This window comes from Balaenoptera physalus (genome assembly GCF_965194825.1).
Source record: "Balaenoptera physalus genome assembly, chromosome: 4".
Lineage (NCBI taxonomy): Eukaryota > Metazoa > Chordata > Mammalia > Artiodactyla > Balaenopteridae > Balaenoptera > Balaenoptera physalus.
Genome location: NC_138891.1, coordinates 86636355 through 86656631, shown reverse-complemented (window position 1 = coordinate 86656631; position 20277 = coordinate 86636355). Strand labels below are relative to the sequence as shown.

Genomic DNA, 20277 nt, shown 5'->3' with positions numbered 1-20277 from the left:
ACTTGCCGACGGCCACGAGGCTGCTGAGCCACCTCGGCGGCGTTGCCAAGTGAGCCCAGTGCAGTCGCCCCGCGATCTGGTGGATCCCATCCAAGCCTCGGCAGATGAGTGCAGGCTTGTCCTGTGCTCCCTGAGAACAGGCAGGAGGGTAGGACGGGACTGACCAGGTACGAGAAATGCCTGGATGCATAGAAAGCCGGAATGTTTTTAATCGCTCAGCAGCGCTCAGAGAGATGGGGACGTTGGTAAATCCAGGCAGCCTCCACCTGAAGGCACCGTCTTACCTGACTTCTTTCTTAAACAGAAGCAAACTTTAATTTTCAGCCTAAGGGAGGACTCGGGGAGAAGACGATCAAATAAGGAAACTCCTTGAAAGTAAAATTTAGGTTTATTGATTACACTGGGGGCACTTTGCTGAGGCACAGTGTACCACGTAACGGGACAGGTAAAGTCTATAAAAATTGGAGGCTGAGCCTACAATTAAGATTTGACAATTTTGTGTCATGAGAATGAACAAACATACACTAAATATTGTCATTTAATTCATAGATCTACTGAGCCTTTTATTCATAAAGGAAGGATCCAGGCTAGAAGGTGGAGAGAAAGAAACTCAAAAGGGGCCCAAGTTGAAACTTGTCAATTTGTAGCTTCGCATATGATCCTGGTGATGGCAGCCACACCCCAACATGCCTCTGAAAGTTTATTTTCCTTCTTTTTTCCCCATAGCCAAGAAGGTAGGAGCCTGATGTACCCTGTAAATGTGAAGAGGAAACTCAGAGCATATTGCATGTTTTGTGTCTGAACAGATCCCTGTAATCTGTGTATCCAAGGCTCCTACGGAAGTGATATATCAGAAGATATATGTTCCGTTAAGAAATGGAGTGCTTAGAAGGCAAGGAACTGGGCAGGGTTCCATATGGAGCCTGAGATGTTATGGGCTTTCTCAGAAAGCACGAAGTTCTGTGACTAATAAAGAAGGTCCATAAGCCCAGAGATGGCCTCAAAGACCAGGGCTTCTGACCTGTTGAGAGCTGAGAAACAGGAGTGAGCCTACTGGCATTTGATTAGTGCCAACAAGTTAATAAAATAGTTGGAAGAATACACAGAGAGGGGATGCAAAAGAAGGGTCTGAGGGAAGGTAAGAGGATTAAAGCTGCAAAAACACTCCTCTAATGGATTTCTCAAACACACCAGCCAACAGGCAAGGGCAGGTGTCCTGTCAAACCATTTCCCCCAGGAAACCTGATCCATCATTCTGCAGCGAGGCCTGAGGCCTGCGAACCCCATTTGTAACTGAAGGGCCTGCCCCCCTATTCCCAGCGAGGCACTCTGAGCAGCCCAGGGACTCGCCGGGAAACTGGCTTTGCAGACAAAGGGGCCTGAGAACAGGCTGCTTTCCTTCATATGCAGCCAACTAGATCTCCCTGCATCTGCCTCTCATCTGGTGGCTGATTAGGCTGTTATTGATCACAAAGCCTCTGCCCCTGCCCTGGCCTCCTTCCTGCCCAAAACTGCTAGAAAAGGGGGTGCTCTGATTTTCAGATCGTCCATCACTTCATTACTCTGCCTTTGATCCCTTTTTAGTGAAACTCAACTTTTGCTCCAGCAGCCAAATTGGGAGCATTTGTCTAGTGAAGCAACAGCTAAAGCTTAAGCTTTGGGGGGACAGGGCCAAGGACCCAACTGCTGCTTATTTGTTTTGAAGCCAGGAGGCTCGCCTGCCAGTCGGCCCTTGTGGGGAGCTGGACGCCCAGCTGGGGTGTCCTGGGTCCTGCCCGCATGGGCTGTCGTGCACATGTTGGCATCAGAACAGAGGGGCCGTCTGCCGCATGGCTGACCAGTGCCCCCGCTGTTGCACACACAGCCTGCTGTCTCCAAGGCAGCAGTGGATTGTCAGAGCGTGCAGAAGACACCAGGAGGGGCTTAAGGGGGAGTGCATAGTGTTATCTAGTGTTGGGGCAGTGAGGTGGGTACGTGGAGGACAGCGTGCTCCGTGCACGGATAAGACCTCAATTACAATGGGGCAGAAGCCAAGGGCTAAGCTGGAGATGGCGTTCTGATCCCAGACTCCTTTCAGTTGCTCACATCTTTTTTGCAAAATGATCTGTTAGGCTTAAGTGCATTCTTGCTTGAGGCAGATTTTCTTAGAATGAGATAAAGGAGGAGGGTGAAACAAAAACTCAGAAACTCTTGGTGGAGTAGTTTTTAGATTTATTAGAGCGTGCGTGAGAGTGCTTCTCAGTGACTGAGGAATTTTTCCAGGTGCCCCTGAGCTCACGATCGCTCACAGCTCACTTCGTGGGGAGCCTCCTGACTTGGCAGGTAGGGCACACCCTGTGCTGAGGAGGGTTAAGACCTTTGCATTGCCGAAGTGCCTTGCTTGGGAAAGCAGATAGCAACATCCAGCTAGAACACACCGAGCACAGGCAGTCCACCCTTCCCACAGTCCATACCTTCCTCCTCTCTGGGAGAAAACACATCCGCTCTCTTGGCTGAGAGGCTCAGCCAGAACTGGGCTACATATTTTGTGGGGCTCAGTGCAAAGTGAAAGTCTTCCAAGCGCAGGGCCCGGCACAGCTGCACAGCGTGCATGCCCACGAAGCTGGCCTTGGGCACAGCCTTCCAAACTAGTCACTCAACAAGGACTAAATGAGCATGGTGCATCCTGAAGACAGTGCATTGGGGCTTGGGGCGGGGGCACGGAATGCAAAATTAATAGGTTGCCTGTGAGGAATTTGCAATTTAGTTTGGGTTGGACATCACCAACACAAAATTAAATTGTGATGAGATAATTCTTTAAAAGCCCAGAAGGCCCTGCACCCACCCAAAGGAAGGAATCCATGAGAGAGCTCACCTTGACCCCCAGGAACCACTGGTTCAGCCTGGAAAGCAAAATGGGGCCATAGAGATGAGTCAGGCATTCTGTCATTGTTTTTGCCACACTACTCGGTCAACAGCATGTATTTCTTCTAGTGTATTTTTCATTTCAGTTATTCTTCAACTGATTGGTTGTTCTTTATATTTTCTAATTCTTAGTTGAAAACGTCTTGTAACTTCTTGCTCTATGCATCCATTCTTTTCCCAAGTTCTTGGATCATCTTTATGATCATTACTCAGAACTCTTTCTCTGGTAGATTGCCTATCTCCACGTCACTCAGTTGTTCTTCTGGGGTTTTATCTTGTTCCTTTATCTGGAACATATTCCTCTGTCATGTCATTTTGTCTAAACTTCTATTTGTATTTTTATGTATGTGGAAGGTTAGTTATGTTTCTCAGCCTTGGAGAAGTGACCCTCAGTAGGGGATGTCCTATGTATCCCAGAAGTACCCTCCCCTCTCGTCACCTGGTGGCCAGGGACCAGCTGGTCCCAGGGTAGGTCCAGACCTGTGTTTTTGGACTCAGTTCCGCAGGCTATGTGACTGTTTTTCTTGCTTCTGGTGTCTGCCCCCCCGGTGGGTGAGGCTGGTCTAGAGGCTTGTGCAGGCTTCCTGGTGGGAGGTGCCAGTGCCTGCCCACTGGTGCGTGGAATTGGGTCTTGGCCATCTGGTGGGCAGGGCTGTGTCAAGGAGCGTGTTTAGAGGTGGCTGTGTGCTCAGAAAGTCTTTAAGCAGCCTGTCTGTTGATGGGTGGGATTGTGTTCCTGCCCCGTTGGTTGTTTGGCTGAGGCGTGCCAGCCCTGGAGCCTGCAGGCTGTTGGGTGGGGTCAGGTCTTGGTGCTAATGACCCAAGCAAGATGTCAGCCTTCAGATGAGTAATCCCGATACGTTCGCCGTCAGCTTTTATGTCCCAAGAAAGAGCCACAGCCACCCCCAGGAGACCCTCCAAGACCAGCAGGTAGGTCTGGCCAAGCCTCCTATGAAGTCACTGCTTTTGCCCTGGGTCCCAGTGCACACAAGACCTTGTGCGTGTCCTCTAAGAGTGGATCTCTGTTTCCCCCAGTCCTGTGGAGCTCCTGCGATCAAGCCCCACTGACCTTCAAAGCCAAATGTTCTGGGGTCTCCTCCTCTCGATGCCAGACCCCCAAGCTGGGGAGCCTGACATGGGGCTCAGAACTCTCTCTTGTTCCCGTGGGAGAACTTCTGTGATATAATTATTCTCCAGTTTGTGGGTTGCCCACCTGGGGGTATGGGATTTGATTATATCTCAGGTGTGCCCCTACTACCGTCTTGTTGTGGTTCCTTCTTTGTCTCTGGATGTAGAATACGTTTTTTTGGTAGGTTCCAGTCTTTTCTACTGATGGCTGTTCAGCAGTTAGTTGTGATTTTGGTGTGCTCGTGGGAGGAGGTGAGCTCAAGGTCTACTCTGCCACCTTGTCCCGACCAACGGCATGTATTTCTTATTCCACATTTATTACACCTATTTTACCTCTTTCCTGTGACCCTGGAAGTAATCACTCAAGAAACATTCTATTTTCAAAATATCCAAACTTAGATAAAGGTTGGCCACACTTGGATAAAAGGTTCATAGAAAATTTGTTGTGCTAAGCCCTTGAGCTCATACTATAGACCCAACTCAACTATGAAACTTGAGTTCACAGGCAACATGCATGGGCATCTTGTACCTGACTTGAGGGGCCCAGCTCCAAGATAGTCACTCATTGGTCATTCAGCATTCACTGAGCACCTACTTGCGCCAGGCACTGGTTAGGTTCAGAGGACACAAGGTGAAGAAGACTTGGTCCCTGCCCCTAAAAAGTTCACAATTGAATATTGGAATCAAGGGGACAGTGATCCTTTCATAGAAATAAAAGGGCTTTCCTGCCCTGCTCTGGCTTGGCTTGACTAAGAACTTCTTGAAAGTTCCATTAAATGGGAAACCTCTTGACCTCACTGAGTGCCTTGATCACTGAGCTCTCCTCTGGTGACAGTAGTTTGTTTTTGGTAATTAGCTCATGTCTTCTGTGAGAAACCTGATTCCCACCGCTCCTTTTGCCTTGTCTGGGAACCAACCACACAGGCAGGTGGAGTCTTGCCGTGAACTGCAGTTACGCTGCGATGGTATCAGTTCTCAGGAGCCGATCAGAATGTGGTGTGGTCAGCACTCAGAGATGGTGCCTCCAGGGCTTTCTAAGTACCTTTATGGAGAGAGTGTCTGGGTAAATATTTTCATCTCTCTTATCTTATTCTCTATTAGTTTTATTTCCTCTCTTAAATTAAATTCAGCCACAATCCTGAAAACCAAATTTGGAATGTGGTTTCGTTGCACAAATGGCCCATTTTGTTCAGCAACAGCAGTGACTTGGCTCAAAGAGAGTTTTGTTGTTTGGGCCGTTGGATTGTTTAGGAAACATCCTGCTTTTGTTCCAGATGGATCTCCATCCTCCCCAGTTTAAATCCCAGTCTTCCTGCCACTGAGCTAAGTCAGGAGAGACTGCAGCCTGGTGTCAGCACCCTCGGCTTGCCCGCATTCCACTGCCATTAAGCCGCACTGGGGACATCCCTCTTTGCCTTAGAAAATCCTTCAGGCATCCACAGATCCCCATCCTTAGCCCTGAGAAAGAATTAGCCGTGACATGACACGTAGTCTGCTCTCTGAACCTGCAGGTGGAAAATCCGAGGATACGGCAGGCCGACTGTAATCGTCGTCCAGCACAGTTTTATATAAGGGACTGGAGCATCCGCCGATTTTAGTTTCCACTGGGGCACCTGGAACCAATCCCCGAGGAAACTGGGGAGGAATGCATAGCTCCTGGGTAGCAGGAATCAGCCTGCTGGTTGTAACCACGGTTAGCAATTGAGCAGAATCTCGGGCCTTTCACCTTTCACTGTGGATGTCTGAGGAGAAGGCGATTCTTGATTGAACTGGAAAACAGACATAAGCATTCTCTATCGTTGTTCCTTTCAGTCTCCATGAGCTGTGCCGGGACATCTGTGCCTTGACTTTGACCCATTTCCAGCCAGGCTCAGTGGGGCCGACGGGCCGCCAACTTGCCCCCCATGTCAGTGTAACAAAAGAGGCTGGTCTGCGTCACAGGCACCACTTCATGGGATTCTCTACACCCCGCCCCCTCAGCTTATACACACCCAGCTGAGCCCCCCATGCAGTGACGCGGGCCACACATTCCCTCCTGTAGACTCCTCTAGACACCAAGGGGTTGCAGGAAGGACTCGGAGCACCCCCAGTGTGTGAGCTTCTTGCAGCTGTTGACTGTGACTAAAGACACTGAGGCGCAAGCCCACCCTGAAATGTTGCACTGTCTGCCTCTCTCCTCCATCGAGGCCCAACCGGCCCCTCCCCTTCTCTCCACAGATCTCCAGGACTTCAAGTTAGACGTGCAGCACGTGATTGAAGTGGATGAGGGGAACACGGCGGTCATCGCCTGTCACCTTCCTGAGAGCCACCCAAAAGCCCAGGTCCGATACAGCGTCAAACACGAGTGGCTGGAGGCCTCCAGAGGTGAGTGAACAAGCAGGAGCCCAGCGGCCGGGGCCAGGAGGGAAGCTGGCCGCCTCTGCAGCGCTTCCCCAACCCCCGTCACCACGCCGGCAGCCCCCTCCCCACGCTCGTCAGCTGTCTTCTGCCCTGATATTTAGCCCCGTGGGATCCTGAAGGGATTGGCCTCCGTTGTGGAGGTCCCCTGAACCTGTCGCGAGGAATCCCTTCATCCTTTGAGGCCCTGGCAGGTGTTGCTGAGCTGCTGCCGTTGGATGAGGGCTCAGACTCTCCCTGTGCAAGCTCCCCGCCACCAGGCACTGCACAGGAGGGCTGCCTGATGTACCAGACATTCCTGGAGCGGTGGGGTTCCCTGGGGGGAGACGGGGCTCTTCCCCGCACAGCAGAGCAGTCTTTAGTGGAGCTTGAAATATTCCCTCTCCCCTTCTTCCTGGTGATGCAACCGTCTAAACAGTCACAGCTTCCTGCTAAGTGGACGTGACAGCTGGTCCAGCGGCGACCGAGCTTTCGTCCACAGAGTGCCAGCGGGGAGAGAAGCTCTCTCTCAAGGCCAAGTCGTCAGCTTCTTTCCACAACTGACCTGCACTCAGGGCCAAGTAGACCCTGTGGCTGGACCCGACACTTCCAAATGTGTCCCTTTTTAAATGTCCTAGAGATTTTAAAATATCTTTGTTAACTTTCTGGTTATGAAAGGGGAGTATATGTTTACTGTAGAAAATACAAAAAACTTTTTTTTTAAGGGTAAAAAGCCTAATCCTGCCACTCAGAAATAACCGGAGACTGAGAAGAGTATGAATGTCTACTGTCCCTAGCAGAAGCCTGGCAGTAGCCCCTAGAGAAGGCCTGCCCATCCCACAAGAGTCAAGGGCTTTTTCCTTGCCATCTGGCATTTGCCTAAGCAGCTCACACCTGGGGCGGCCCAGTGACAGGCAGGCACCAGACTCAATGAGCCTGGACTGCAGGGACATCCAGATTGCCAAGGGCAGGCCACCAGGAAGCTCAAAGCTGATGGCCAGTGCTTTGCCTACCAGGAAGCTAAACACCAGCCCCGTCACCAGGTGTACTGTGAGTCGCTGTGAATCTGTCTCCTGTGGGAAGAAGCTGAACTCAGCCCTGGGACCCCACCCCCATGGCACCCCTGGTCCAGAAGCAGACAGAGCCTAGCAGGCCAGTGACGCAGGGGGAAGGGCTTCAGTGGTCTTCATGGAGAGGGTGGGGCTTGGGGGTTAGAATATCCCTCCCTGGCTGCAGAAATTCAACAGTGAGATGGCTCAGAGCTGTGACCATGGCAGAGACTGATGGGAAATTCTAAAGTCAATTCCCTCCTTCCTGGCGGCTTGCAGGGATGATCAGCTCATCTCCCGTGTATGCAGCACGGGCCTCTCAGTCCTCACAGATGGCTCCGAGGCAGCGCACATCATGCAGTTTTACAAATGAGGAAACAGGATCTGAGAGGTTCATTACCTTGCCCAAGATCACACAGTTAGTATGCGGCAGATCCAGAGCTTGAGTCCAGGTCTGGCAGATCCCAAATCCTGCCTCCTTTCCATGGCACCCAAGCTCCCTTAAAAGTTACAAAATGCTCTTCCACAGACCTGTGTATGAACGTGGGATGGTGGTGGGCTGTCAGCCAGCCAGTCTGTTAGCTGGTTGGTTAGTGTCCCTCCCGACACTTTTGCCCCACGAGGTGTGAGGTTTTATGGGGAGAATAGCATTTTCAGTTTGGGCTTGTTGGAATTCAGGTATACAACTTCTGACTTGTGCCCTACCTGCCCCTAACCTTTGCGGGAGCTGCTGAGTGCAGTATTCTGGGCCCCAATTCATCCCTGTCCTCTCTTCAGATAACTACCTGATCATGCCATCGGGGAACCTCCAGATTGTGAACGCCAGCCAGGAGGACGAGGGGATGTACAAGTGCGCTGCCTACAACCCAGTGACGCAGGAAGTGAAAACCTCGGGCTCCAGTGACAGGCTGCGCGTGCGCCGTAAGGGGAGGGTCTCACTGATGGAGGGGGGCCGGGGCTGGAGGAGCATCCGGCATGAGTTGTGTTGATGCTATCCTCCACTGCTGTCTCATTTCTTCCTCATGGCAGCTCTCTGCAGGAGGACCTTCGTTCCCCTAAGGAAACCAGAGCCCAAGGGAATTAGTATCTTGCCCCACATGACATAGGTCCTAAGCCCCTGAAGAGCTGTTTGCTTCCAAATCCACAGTCTCCAGGCTGCCCCCTGGGGCTGGGCCACCTGAGGCAGGGCGGAGGGGAGCCTCTGCACCCAGTCCTGGTCCTACACGCTGTCCTTCCTCTCCTTGACCCTCCAGGCTCCACTGCCGAGGCTGCCCGCATCATCTACCCACCAGAGGCCCAGACCATCATTGTCACCAAAGGCCAGAGTCTCATCCTGGAGTGTGTGGCCAGTGGGATCCCACCCCCGAGGGTCACCTGGGCCAAGGACGGGTCCAGTGTCGCCAGCTACAACAAGACACGTTTCCTGCTGAGCAACCTTCTCATCGACACCACCAGTGAGGAGGACTCCGGGACCTACCGCTGCATGGCTGACAACGGGGTTGGGGATCCCGGGGCCGCGGTCATCCTCTACAACGTCCAGGTGTTCGGTGAGTGTCTTCTGTACGCCTCCTTCTCCTCGGCCTTCTCTTATCTGCACGGCCTCTCTAGAAGCTCATAAGCTGAGGCTCAGACAGGGTCACGTGCCTTGTAAAGGTCACGTGCCAAGCGAGTGATGGAGGAGAACTGAGAGAGTAGGAGGCCTTGGATCCCAGGGGCCAGGGTGTAGGGGCCCGGTAGCCCTTCCCTGTCAAGACTCTGATGGAGGAGACATGGGACCTTTTCTCTCCTCTACCAACATCATGGGGAAGGAGGGAGCCTTGCCCAACAGCAGTCCCCTCCCCAGCCTGTCTGGGCCTGGACGGAAGGGCTCAGCCTCTCTTACCTCTGCTCTGGTTTCCTGGCAGAACCCCCCGAGGTCACCATGGAGCGGTCCCAGCTGGTCATCCCTTGGGGCCAGAGCGCCAAGCTCACCTGTGAGGTGCGAGGGAACCCCCCGCCCTCCGTGCTGTGGCTAAGGAACGCCGTGCCCCTCACCTCCAGCCAGCGCCTCCGACTGTCCCGTAGGGCCCTGCGGGTGGTCAGTGTAGGGCCCGAGGATGAAGGCGTCTACCAGTGCATGGCCGAGAATGAAGTCGGGAGCGCCCACGCTGTGGTCCAGCTGAGGACCGCCAGGCCGGGTGAGTGCAGCCCAAGGGTCTGAGATTCCAGCTGAACATTTACAGAACCCTTTTCTCAAATGGAATCCAGCTTAAAACCCCAGTATATAAAATAAATAAAAGTGGCTTTTAGTTGTAAGTTTACATTACATTGACTTCCTAATAAGTCAGAAGTGCAGATTTTCAGTAGTGCAGGTGACCCATTTAAATACTGTATTTAAAAAAAAAACACCTTTTAAATTAGTTTGCAGAACCTGTGGCTTCCTAGAGTTCCCTGGAACCCAGTTGGACAGCCACTGGTCTAGCACAAAGAAAAGCACCTCTGTCTTTCTTAGTTTGATTCATTTCAGTTGACATCTGCATGGATTGAGCAGTTGCTATTTGCTCAGCACTGGGCTAGGCAATGAGGGGGATGCAGAGACCCTACCCTCAGGAGGAAATAAAACTTACCAAAGAATCAACTGGAGAAAAATACAGCAAGGAGTAATGCTGATTCATCTTTATCAGGAGCCAACCTCCTGCGCAGGAGGTCAGGGAGCAGAAACTAGTGTTGGCGGAGTCTGTGGACGCTTCCTGAAGGAGGAGCGGCCCCTCCTGCCTCTGAGAGTCTCAGACGTATTTACATTCACAGTTCGCATCTCCAGGTCCCCGCAGTGGAGCAGGGAGAGGCCCACACGGTCCCATGGTGTGGATCCCACAGTGAAGGGGACACGTCCCCACACCTGCACAGATGTGAGAAAGAGGACGCAGGTTCCTGCACCTCAGGAGCAAATCGAGATTGTTCACTCAGACGCACCTGGTGCAGACACAGGAAAACAAGCCGGCGGCGAGAAGCCCGGGCAGGGGTCATCCGGCTGCCTTTCCCTCCTGGCCAGGCTGGGGCGCCGCCCTTTATCCTCACGGAGCCCGGCTGTGTGTCCAGTGGGCTGATGGTTCCCTCACGTCCAGAGCCAGGGGCTCTTCCTGCCCTGGCAGCCCTTCCCTCTGACTTCTCCCTGGTTTCTCCGTGGAGACAGCAGCTCAGCAGGTGGCCAGGGGACTAACTGGCTCTTCCTTACCTTCTCCTTCCTGCTCTGTCCTCCAGGCACCACCCTGAGGCCATGGCGGGATGCTAAGCCGGCCACTGCCACACCTCCTGTGCAGCCCCCAGGACCCGGAAGCCCTGCCCAGATGCCGAAGGGCCAGCCAGGGCCCCTGAGGCCGCCGGCGTCCGTGCAGCCAGCCCCCTTGCCGTGCCTGGGAGAGCAGGGGCAGGCGGCTCCTGCCGAGGCGCCCGTCATCCTCAGCTCGCCCCGCACCTCCAAGACTGACTCGTACGAGCTGGTGTGGCGGCCTCGGCACGAGGGCAGTGGCTGGGCACCGATCCTCTACTATGTGGTGAAACACCGCAAGGTATGGTGTCTGGCATTACGCCTGCCTCTCGCTGAGGCTGGGCAGGGGCCTCCACCCGCCGGCCATCTCCCCTTGAGCTCCTGAAGCCTGGATGAGTCGTCTCCACTGCTGATCGTGACCTTCTGATCCCTCCGGCGTGCTTTCTCCCCACCTCCCGGGAAGCTGGTTGTGAGATGGGCATCTGGGGCCCTGCGAGGCCAGGAAGAAGCCGCGGGTGCGCTTCCAGGTCTGGGCCTCGCGCACCGGCTTCTAGTCCCGAGGAGAGTTCGCAGGCTCCCTAATGACCATCCCCGTCCTCCCCTCTGCCGTTGGTTGTTGATGTTTTGTTTTCTTTTTAATCTAAGTAAGCTCTGCTGGTGCATACCTGCAGGAACCCAGGCGTGGCAAGCTAGCTCTAGAGCCAGGACAACAAATATCTGTGAGCAAGTGTTTTCTCTGAGGGCTGCAAAATACCACCTCAGTTCTCAGGATTCCTCCTGGCTCAGGTTTGACAAGCAGGCCTTTGAGCTAAAAGCACATCGTGTTGTTCAGACCTCAGCTATTTCTCCTTGGCAGAAGGAAGTCTGTCCAGGTGGATGTGTTGGGAGCTGTCAGGGAGGGATCGGGGACAGAGCTGGGCCGGCCCACCCTCTTAGACACTCTGCCCTCCGAGGCAGGACGAGGACCCCAGGCTGCCACCCCCGTTCAAGGCTGCACTGTCACCTGCTGTGACCCCTTAGGGGAGAAGGACATGAAATTCCCCTTAAGAAAATATCCTTGAAAACATTTATGTTTATCCCAGGTGCATGCTGGTTTTTTTTCTAAAGCCATTAGACGGTAGAAAATTGTTCTTAATCTATTTTTAAAAATCTTATTTGATAAGTAATAATGTATCATAAACGCCAGGTTTTATTATGCATTTCTTTAGTTGTTGCTAACAAAAGTGCCATGTGCACTTGGTAGAAAATACGGAAAATATAGGAATGCGGAACAAAAAGCATTTATCAACTTGCCTCCCTCTCCAAAAAGAAACAAAACCAGCGAAACTCAGTGAAAGGTGCCGCCTAGGCAGAAGCTGTGCCCCTGCTCTGGACCCCAACAGCCCCGTCGTTCTGGTCTTCCTCTTAACACGCTCTCCGACGAGACCTCTGGTCAGGACAGGTCCACAGAGGCACCTAAGGCAAAGCCGCCTCCTAGGTGGGGGTCGAGAGGGGGCAGTTTCTAATTAACCCTTGGCCTGCTGGCCTCTTCATAGGCAGCCAGCAAAGGGGCTGGATGAGTTTTTAACAAAAAGCAGTGTTGTTCAGCCCAGGTTATGGGGCAGGGCTGGTCCTAATCCTCATTTCACCGTGTAACTGGACACTTCCATCGCAGAGTTGGAGACAAAGATCAGAGCAGGCCAAATGCTCATGGTCCCCAGGAGACAAGAACCAGCATGAGAGCAAGAATAATATTTTTCGGGCCAATAGGTGGCCATGAAACGGCCTCACCAAGAGGCAGGCTGGCAAAGGCCACACGAGGTGATCCGGAAACGCCAGGCTGAGGCCGCATTCACCCTCTCAGTATGCATGACAGTGACTAATTACCGTTCCATTTCTTATTTTCATTTCTGAGCCCAGTGGAAGTGAGGCCAGCGCTAGGAGGCAGAGGGAGAAAAGGGGCACAGGGGAAGTGAGAGGACAGTGCCCCGCTGGGTCTGGCTCCTGTTAGGCTCTGGCCCGTGGGGCACTTGGAGCTGTTAGGTGGATATTGCCAAGGCACGATTATGTCTTGAAAGCAGTTTCATTCTTGAGGGACTAACATGTCTTCAAGATCATCACACAGGAAAGGATTTTGAAAGCAAAAATCAGCATTTGGGTTGTGTTTTTTCAGCCCCTTCCCTCTTGCTGGAGACTGAGAGTCATTCAACTCATTTTCACTTCTTCACATGCATGAAGCCAGCTTTCATTTCCTGGTGCATCTGCAGACCCTGGGCTACTGTGTTTGGGTTTCCAGCACCACTGGGGATTCTCAGTTTGTAAAAACTTCTCCCTTTGGAACAAGTCCTGGAAGCCTGACATGAATGAGTCCAGACCATCCCTGTCCCTTGAATAGTAGGTTTTGTTCTATTTTGGAATATTCTGCTTGGGGATAAGAGCTTTTCCTACCAGCTGTTTAATTCCTTCAGCAAACCACAGCTTCAGGCCCCGGCAGGCTCTTGGAGATGTGCAGTTAGCAGTGAAGTCTGTGTCCTGAAAGGTGGGTGGGTGAGATGAAGCAACCTCTCAGCAATGCCTGTCCGGAAGCCTGGAACTCTTTTTTTTTTTTTTTTTCTTTAAAGAGCCAGGAATTTGAAGCCATTAAAGATTAATCTCCAATGGTTACAGTTCATCCACGGTTTTTAAGTTCTAAGCAAGGCCTGAGGGCAGGAGCAGAAAAAGGAGGATTGAAATCCTCACTGAGCGGAGGAAGAGGGGGGGTGGCATGTACTTGTTGGGAACCTACTGTGTGCCAGCTTCAATGCTCGACACGTCACGTAAATCATCGGATTTAAACTTCAGAGTAACCTGAGAGGTTTTATTTGCTTCGTTTTACAAAAGAAAAGCTTATGGATCAGAAAGATTAGGGAACTTGCTCAGGGTTACACAGCTGGTAACCTGTGTGTGGTAAGAGACACAATCCAGATTTGAACCCAGGGTTTTCTGGCTCCCAGACTTCCTTTCTAGGGTAGGTTACGATTATGAGCTTGACCTCTGGAGTCAAGTCAGGGTTTCTGCGCTCACTGGCAATGTGGTCTTAGACAAATCACTCATCTCTCTAAGCCTTAGTCTCTACATTTGTGAGGTGGGAACAATATTAACACCCATCTCTTGGGCTGTTGTCGTGGAAGCACGTTATGGTGCATACGACGTGCTTAGTTGCTGATTTGCCAGCACATAGTAAGCGCTCAAAAAAATGTGTCCATGTCTATGATGCTGCTGCTTTTATCATTCTCATCATCATCTCATTAGAATATAAACTAAAGGTACTGTGTTTGTTTGGTTTAAACAGATCAAGGAGAAAGAAAGTTAAATAGAGAGGTTTTTACACTTGATCTTAGCCAAAAGGCCGAGAAGCCATAGGGAGGTTTTTAGAAAGAGAGAGAAGGTCTTTGGAGAAACTCTCAGCAATGTCAGCTGGGCCTTTTGACCCTCCCCATGGAGTTTTTTCTTTGATGAGATCATTAGATGAGGGATCAGGGGGCCTGACTTTATTGTCCCAGCGAGGATGGATGTCCCAGCGAGGATGGATGTCCCAGAGCCAGCGGGAACGGTCTGCCTTCTGTAGGGCCACCTCTCCCCCAACCTGGCCCATTCTCCCTCCCTTTCTTCTGTCCTCTTGGGCTCAGTTCTGCTTTCCTTGCAACCTACAGCCCACCTGTAGCTCCAGGCCAAGATGCCGGTCCTTATACCAGCCACCTTCTCCAGCAGGTCACAAACTCCTCTGACGACTGGACCATCTCTGGCATTCCAGCCAGCCAGCACCGCCTGACCCTCACCAGACTCGACCCTGGGAGCTTGTATGAAGTGGAGATGGCAGCCTACACCTGTGCAGGCGAAGGCCAGACGGCCATGGTCACCTTCCGAACTGGTAAGGGTCCAGTGTTGCCCCCAGCTTGGGGTTTCCATGGGCCTGAGCAGTCCTACCAGGCCAGGTGGGAGTCCTGCTCACCTTGCCCCAGCTTTTCACCTTGAACTTTATCTTCCTTTCAGCTCCTGCCTCCCTCTGGTCTGCATGCGTAGGCTGAGGTCCCACCTCCCATCGGGACAGGCACCAGCTGGCCTCTGGCATCCCTTTGCTCCTTTCACACTCGGGGGCCACGTGCAGTCCCATGACTGTCAGGCAGAGCTGGAAATCAGACCACACTTCCAGTGTCCTCTATGATTTCCATGGTCTTGTCAGACCCCCCTGGCAGAGCTTCAGGCGGAAAGGACTCCGTGGAAAGAGAGACCTAATGCACACTCCCTCTCGTGCTGATCTCAACCCATTTCTACCCAGGACGGCGGCCCAAACCTGAAATCATGGCCAGCAAGGAGCAGCAGATCCAGAGAGATGACCCCGGAGCCAGCCCCCAGAGCAGCAGCCAGCCAGACCACGGCCGCCTGTCCCGTAAGCCCCCGGCAGCCCCGAGGGCGGGGGTGACGAGCAGTCAGAACTGGAACCAGGCCCACCGCCTCAGGACGCTCGCTGCTGCAGGTTGAATGGGGTCCCGGAGTCCTTGTGACATTTTCCTGGCCTCTCCCCAGTTAACCACAGCGAGGAGACATGGATTGGAGCTTTTCAAGGGCTCCTCCCAGGAGAGAGTGACCCAGAGAGCCCTAGGAAGATCTGACGCGGCCACCAGGGGGTGAGGGCTGTGGGGTGAAGCCGGTCCCCATCAGGAACAGGCCAGGTCTAGTCACATTACAACCATCTTCTCATCATGTCCTTTCCTCCTGCTTCCTTCCTCCGTTGGGTATGGTCTCCTGCAGCCCCAGAAGCTCCAGACAGGCCCACTATCTCCATGGCCTCTGAGACCTCAGTGTATGTGACCTGGATTCCGCGTGGGAACGGCGGCTTCCCCATCCAGTCCTTCCGAGTGGAGTACAAGAAGCTGAAGAAAGTGGGGGACTGGATTCTGGCCACCAGCGCCATCCCTCCCTCCCGGCTCTCGGTGGAGATCACAGGCCTAGAGAAAGGTAGGGCCCTGGCCGCTGCCCTCCCTGGTCCCCCGGCTGCCCCCGGCCCCCTGGAGGAGAACGGCAGCTCCGGAGGGTCTTCTCTCTGCTCGTCCTCCACCCACCACCAGGCCCCTGTGGCCGCTCTTGGTCGTGTTACCTCAGTCCCACAAGCCCTTCCTTCTCCCTCCCTCTCTCCATAATTGGTCCCAAGCCGCCTCCTGTGTGGTTCCTCCTTTTTTTTTTTTTTTTAAACTTTTTATTTTATATTGGAGTATAGCCGATTAACAATGTGTAGTGATAGTTTCAGGTGCACAGCAAAGTGCACAGCCATACATACACCTGTATCCATTCTCCCCCAGACTCCCCTCCCATCCAGGCTGTCACATAACATTGAGCAGAGTTCCCTGCGCTATACAGTAGGTCCTTGTTGGTTATCCATTTTAAATACAGCAGTGTGTACATGTCAATCCCAAACTCCCTAACTATCCCTCCCCCGCCCCACCCCCCTTCCCCCCTTGTCTTGTCAGTCTGTTTCTGTTTTGTAAGTAAGTTCATTTTTATCATTTTTTTTTTTTTTTTTTAGATTCCACATATAAGGGATACCATATGATATTTGTCTTTCTCTGACTTAACTTCACTCAGTATGACAATCTCTAGGTCCATCCATGTTGGGGCAAATGGCATTATTTCATTCTTTTTTATGGCTGAGTAATATTCCATTGTGTATAAGTACCACATCTTCTTTATCCATTCCTCTGTCAATGGACATTTAGATTGCTTCCACGTCTTGGCTATTGTAAACAGTGCTGCAGTGAACATTGGGGTGCATGTATCCTTTCGGACCATGGTTTTCTCCAGATATATGCCCAGGAGTGGGATTGCAGGATCATATGGTAGCTCTATTTTTAGTTTTTTAAGGAACCTCCATACTGTTCTCCATAGCAGTTATACAATTTATATTCCCACCAACAGTGCAAGAGGGTTCCCTTTTCTCTATGTGGCTCCTTTCTAATGAGGGTAGGACTGCTTGAGTCCTTTGGGGCTTGCTTTTGGGGAAGGGCTGCCCAAAAGATCCCTCCAGGTCCTGAGCCTGGATGGGCTGAAGGGGAGGCAGATGGTGTCTCCCAGCCCCCAGGTTCAGTGAGTGTCTCTTCCCAGGCACCTCCTACAAGTTCCGAGTCCGGGCTCTGAACATGCTGGGGGAGAGCGAGCCCAGCGCCCCCTCCCGGCCCTACGCTGTGTCAGGCTACAGCGGCCGCGTGTACGAGAGGCCCGTGGCAGGCCCTTACATCACCTTCACCGATGCTGTCAATGAGACCACCATCATGCTCAAGTGGATGGTAAGTGGCCTGGCGCAGCCAGCAGCGGAAGACGGTGCTGAGCTCCACGTTGGGCGGGAGCTGGACGCTGCAGCCCGGGCAGGAAGGAATCACCTTTCTCCCTTGGCTCATCCTAGGCTGCCACCCCTTTAAGTGTTCCTCCACCTTCGTACCTGGGAATTGGGCCAGAGGGACTCAACCTCACAATACCTGGGAAGCTTCAGAGGGGACTTAAGTCTTTGAAGAAATGACCATTTGTTTCTTGTCTCCAAAAGTTGGGGACTCCTAGGCTAAATAAAATAATGAGTGATCGCTACAGCACTGTCCAGAGAGCCTTGGGGAGATCATCAGAAATGTTTGTCAGGGTCTCCAGTGAATTTTTTATTAATTTTTATTGGAGTATGTTTGCTTTACAATGTTGTGTTAGCCTCCACTGCACAACAAAATGAATCAGCCATACACACACAGATGTCCCCTCCCTTTTGGGCTTCCCTCCCATTTAGGTCACCATAGTGCATTAGGTAGAGTTCCCTGTGCTATACAGTATGTTCCCATCAGTTGTCTGTTTTATACATAGTTTCAATAATGTACATGTGTCAATCCCAGTCTCCCAATTCCTGCCTCCCACCCCTTTCCCCCTTGGTATCCATACATTTGTTCTCTACATCTATGTCTCTATTTCTATTTTGCAAATAAGATCATCTATACCATTTTTCTAGATTTCACATATATGCGTTATTATACGATATTTGCTTTTGTCTTTCTGACTTAACTTCACTCTGTATGACACTCTCTAGGTCCATCCCCATCTCTACAAATGACCCAATTTTGTTCCTTTTTATGGCTGAGTAATATTCCATTGTATATATGTACCACATCTTCTTTATCCATTCGTCTGTCGATGGGCACTTAGGTTGCTTCCATGACCTGGCTATTGTAAATAGTGCTGCAATGAACATTGGGGTGCATGTGTCTTTTTCAATTATGGTTTTCTCTGGGTATATGCCCAGCAGTGGGATTGTTGGGTCATATGGTAGTTCTATTTTTGGTTTCTTAAGGGACCTCCATACTGTTTTCCATAGTGGCCGTATTAATTTACATTCCCAGCAACAGTGTACGAGAGTTCTCTTTTCTCCACACCCTCTCCAGCATTTATTGTTTGTAGATTTTTTGATAATGGCCATTCTGACCAGTGTAAGGTGATACCTCATTGTAGTTTTGATTTGCATTTCTCTAATAATTAGTGATGTTGAGCATCTTTTCCTGTGTTTGTTGGCCATCTGTATGTCTCCTTTGGAGAAATGTCTATTTAGGTCTTCTGCCCATTTTTTGATTGGGTTGTTTGTTTTTTTGATATTGAGCTGTATGAGCTGCTTGTATATTTTGGAGGTTAATCCTTTGTCAGTTGCTTCGTTTGCAAATATTTTCTCCCATTCTGAGGGTTGTCTTTTCGTCTTGTTTATGGTTTCCTTTGCTGTGCAAAAGCTTTTAAGTTTCATTAGGTCCCATTTGTTTATTTTTGTTTTTATTTCCATTTCTCTAGGAGGTGGGTCAAAAAGGATCTTGCTGTGATGTATGTCATAAAGTGTTCTGCCTATGTTTTCCTCTAAGAGTTTTATAGTGTCTGGTCTTACATTTAGGTTTTTAATCCATTCTGAGTTTATTTTTGTGTATGGTGTTAGGGAGTGTTCTAATTTCATTCTCTTACATGTAGCTGTCCAGTTTTCCCAGCACTGCTTACTGAAGAGACTGTCTTTTCTCCATTGTATATTCTTACCTCCTTTGTCATAGATTAGATGAGCATAGGTGCATGGGTTTATCTCTGGGCTTTCTGTCCTGTTCCATTGATCTATATTTCTGTTTTTGTGCCAGTATTATACTGTCTTGATTACTGTAGCTTTGTAGTCTACTCTGAAGTCAGGGAGCCTGATTCCTCCAGCTTCATTGTTCTTAAGATTGCTTTGGCTATTCGGGGTCTTTTGTATTTCCAAACAAATTGTAAAATTTTTTGTTCTAGTTCTGTAAAATTGCCACTGGTAATTTGATAGGGATTGCATTGAATCTGTAGATTGCTTTGGGTAGTATAGTCATTTTCACAATATTGATTCTTCCAATCCAAGAACATGGTATATCTCTCCATCTGTTTATGTCATCTTTGATTTCTTTCATCAGTGCTTTATAGTTCTCTGAGTACAGGTCTTTTGCCTCCTTAGGTAGGTTTATTCCTAGGTATTTTATTCTTTTTTTGCAGTCGTAAATGGGATTGTTTCCTTAATTTCTCTTGCAGATTTTTCATCATTAGTGTATAGGAATGCAAGAGATTTGTGTGTATTAATTTTGTATCCTGCAACTTTACCAAATTCATTGATTAGTTCTAGTAGTTTTCTGGTGGCATCTTTAGGATTTTCTATGTATAGTATCATGTCATCTGCACACAGTGACAGTTTTACTTCTTCTTTTCCAATTTGGATTCCTTTTATTTCTTTTTCTTCTCTGATTGCCGTGGCTAGGACTTCCAAAACTATGTTGAATAATAGTAGCAAGAGTGGACATCCTTGTCTTGTTCCTGACCTTAGAGGAAATGCTTTCAACTTTTCACCATTGAGAATAATGTTTACTGTGGGTTTGTCATATATGGCCTTTATTATGTTGAGGTAGGTTCCCTCTATACCCACTTTCTGGAGAGTTTTTTTAATCATAAATCAGTACTCAATTTTGTTGAAAGCTTTTTCTGCATCTATTGAGATGATCATATGGTTTTTATTCTTTAATTTATTAATATGGTGTAGCACACTGATTGATTTGCATATATTGAAGAATCCTTGCATCCCTGGGATAAACCCCACTTGATCATGGTGTATGATCCGTTTAATGTGCTGTCGGATTCTGTTCACTAGTACTTTGTTGAGGATTTTTGCATCTGTGTTCATCAGTGATACTGCCTGTAGTTTTCTTTTTTTGTGATATCTTTGTCTGGTTTTGGTATCAGGGTGATGGTAGTCTCATAGAATGAGTTTGGGAGTGTTCCATCCTCTGCAATTTTTTGGAAGAGTTTGAGAAGGATAGGTGTTAATTCTTCTCTAAATGTCTTACAGAATTCACCTGTGAAGTCATCTGGTCCTGAACTTTTGCTTGTTGGAAGATTTTTAATCACAGTTTCAATTTTATTACTCGTGATTGGTCTGTTCATATTTTCTATTTCTTCTTGGTTCAGTCTTGGAAGGTTGTACTTTTCTAAGAATTTGTCCATTTCATCCAGGTTGTCCATTTTATTGGCATATAGTTGCTTGTAGTA

The 20277-nt window shown here is 50.2% G+C and overlaps 1 protein-coding gene across 12 annotated transcripts in view; it reads left to right on the top strand.

Annotated features, from left to right (window-relative positions):
- BOC (BOC cell adhesion associated, oncogene regulated) overlaps positions 1-20277 on the top strand; it is a 90889-nt gene that overhangs the window by 61209 nt on the left and 9403 nt on the right. For 10 of the 12 annotated variants that reach the window (XM_082460151.1, XM_082460149.1, XM_082460148.1 and 7 more), the window contains 9 exons: positions 6250-6396; positions 8235-8378; positions 8711-9004; positions 9362-9634; positions 10698-11005; positions 14431-14593; positions 15002-15112; positions 15475-15681; positions 16822-17003. In XM_082460151.1, the coding sequence (XP_082316277.1) occupies positions 6250-6396; positions 8235-8378; positions 8711-9004; positions 9362-9634; positions 10698-11005; positions 14431-14593; positions 15002-15112; positions 15475-15681; positions 16822-17003 (1829 nt within the window). The remainder of the gene's footprint in view (positions 1-6249; positions 6397-8234; positions 8379-8710; positions 9005-9361; positions 9635-10697; positions 11006-14430; positions 14594-15001; positions 15113-15474; positions 15682-16821; positions 17004-20277) is intronic. The other 2 variants (XM_082460143.1, XM_082460144.1) reach the window with 2 other exon arrangements.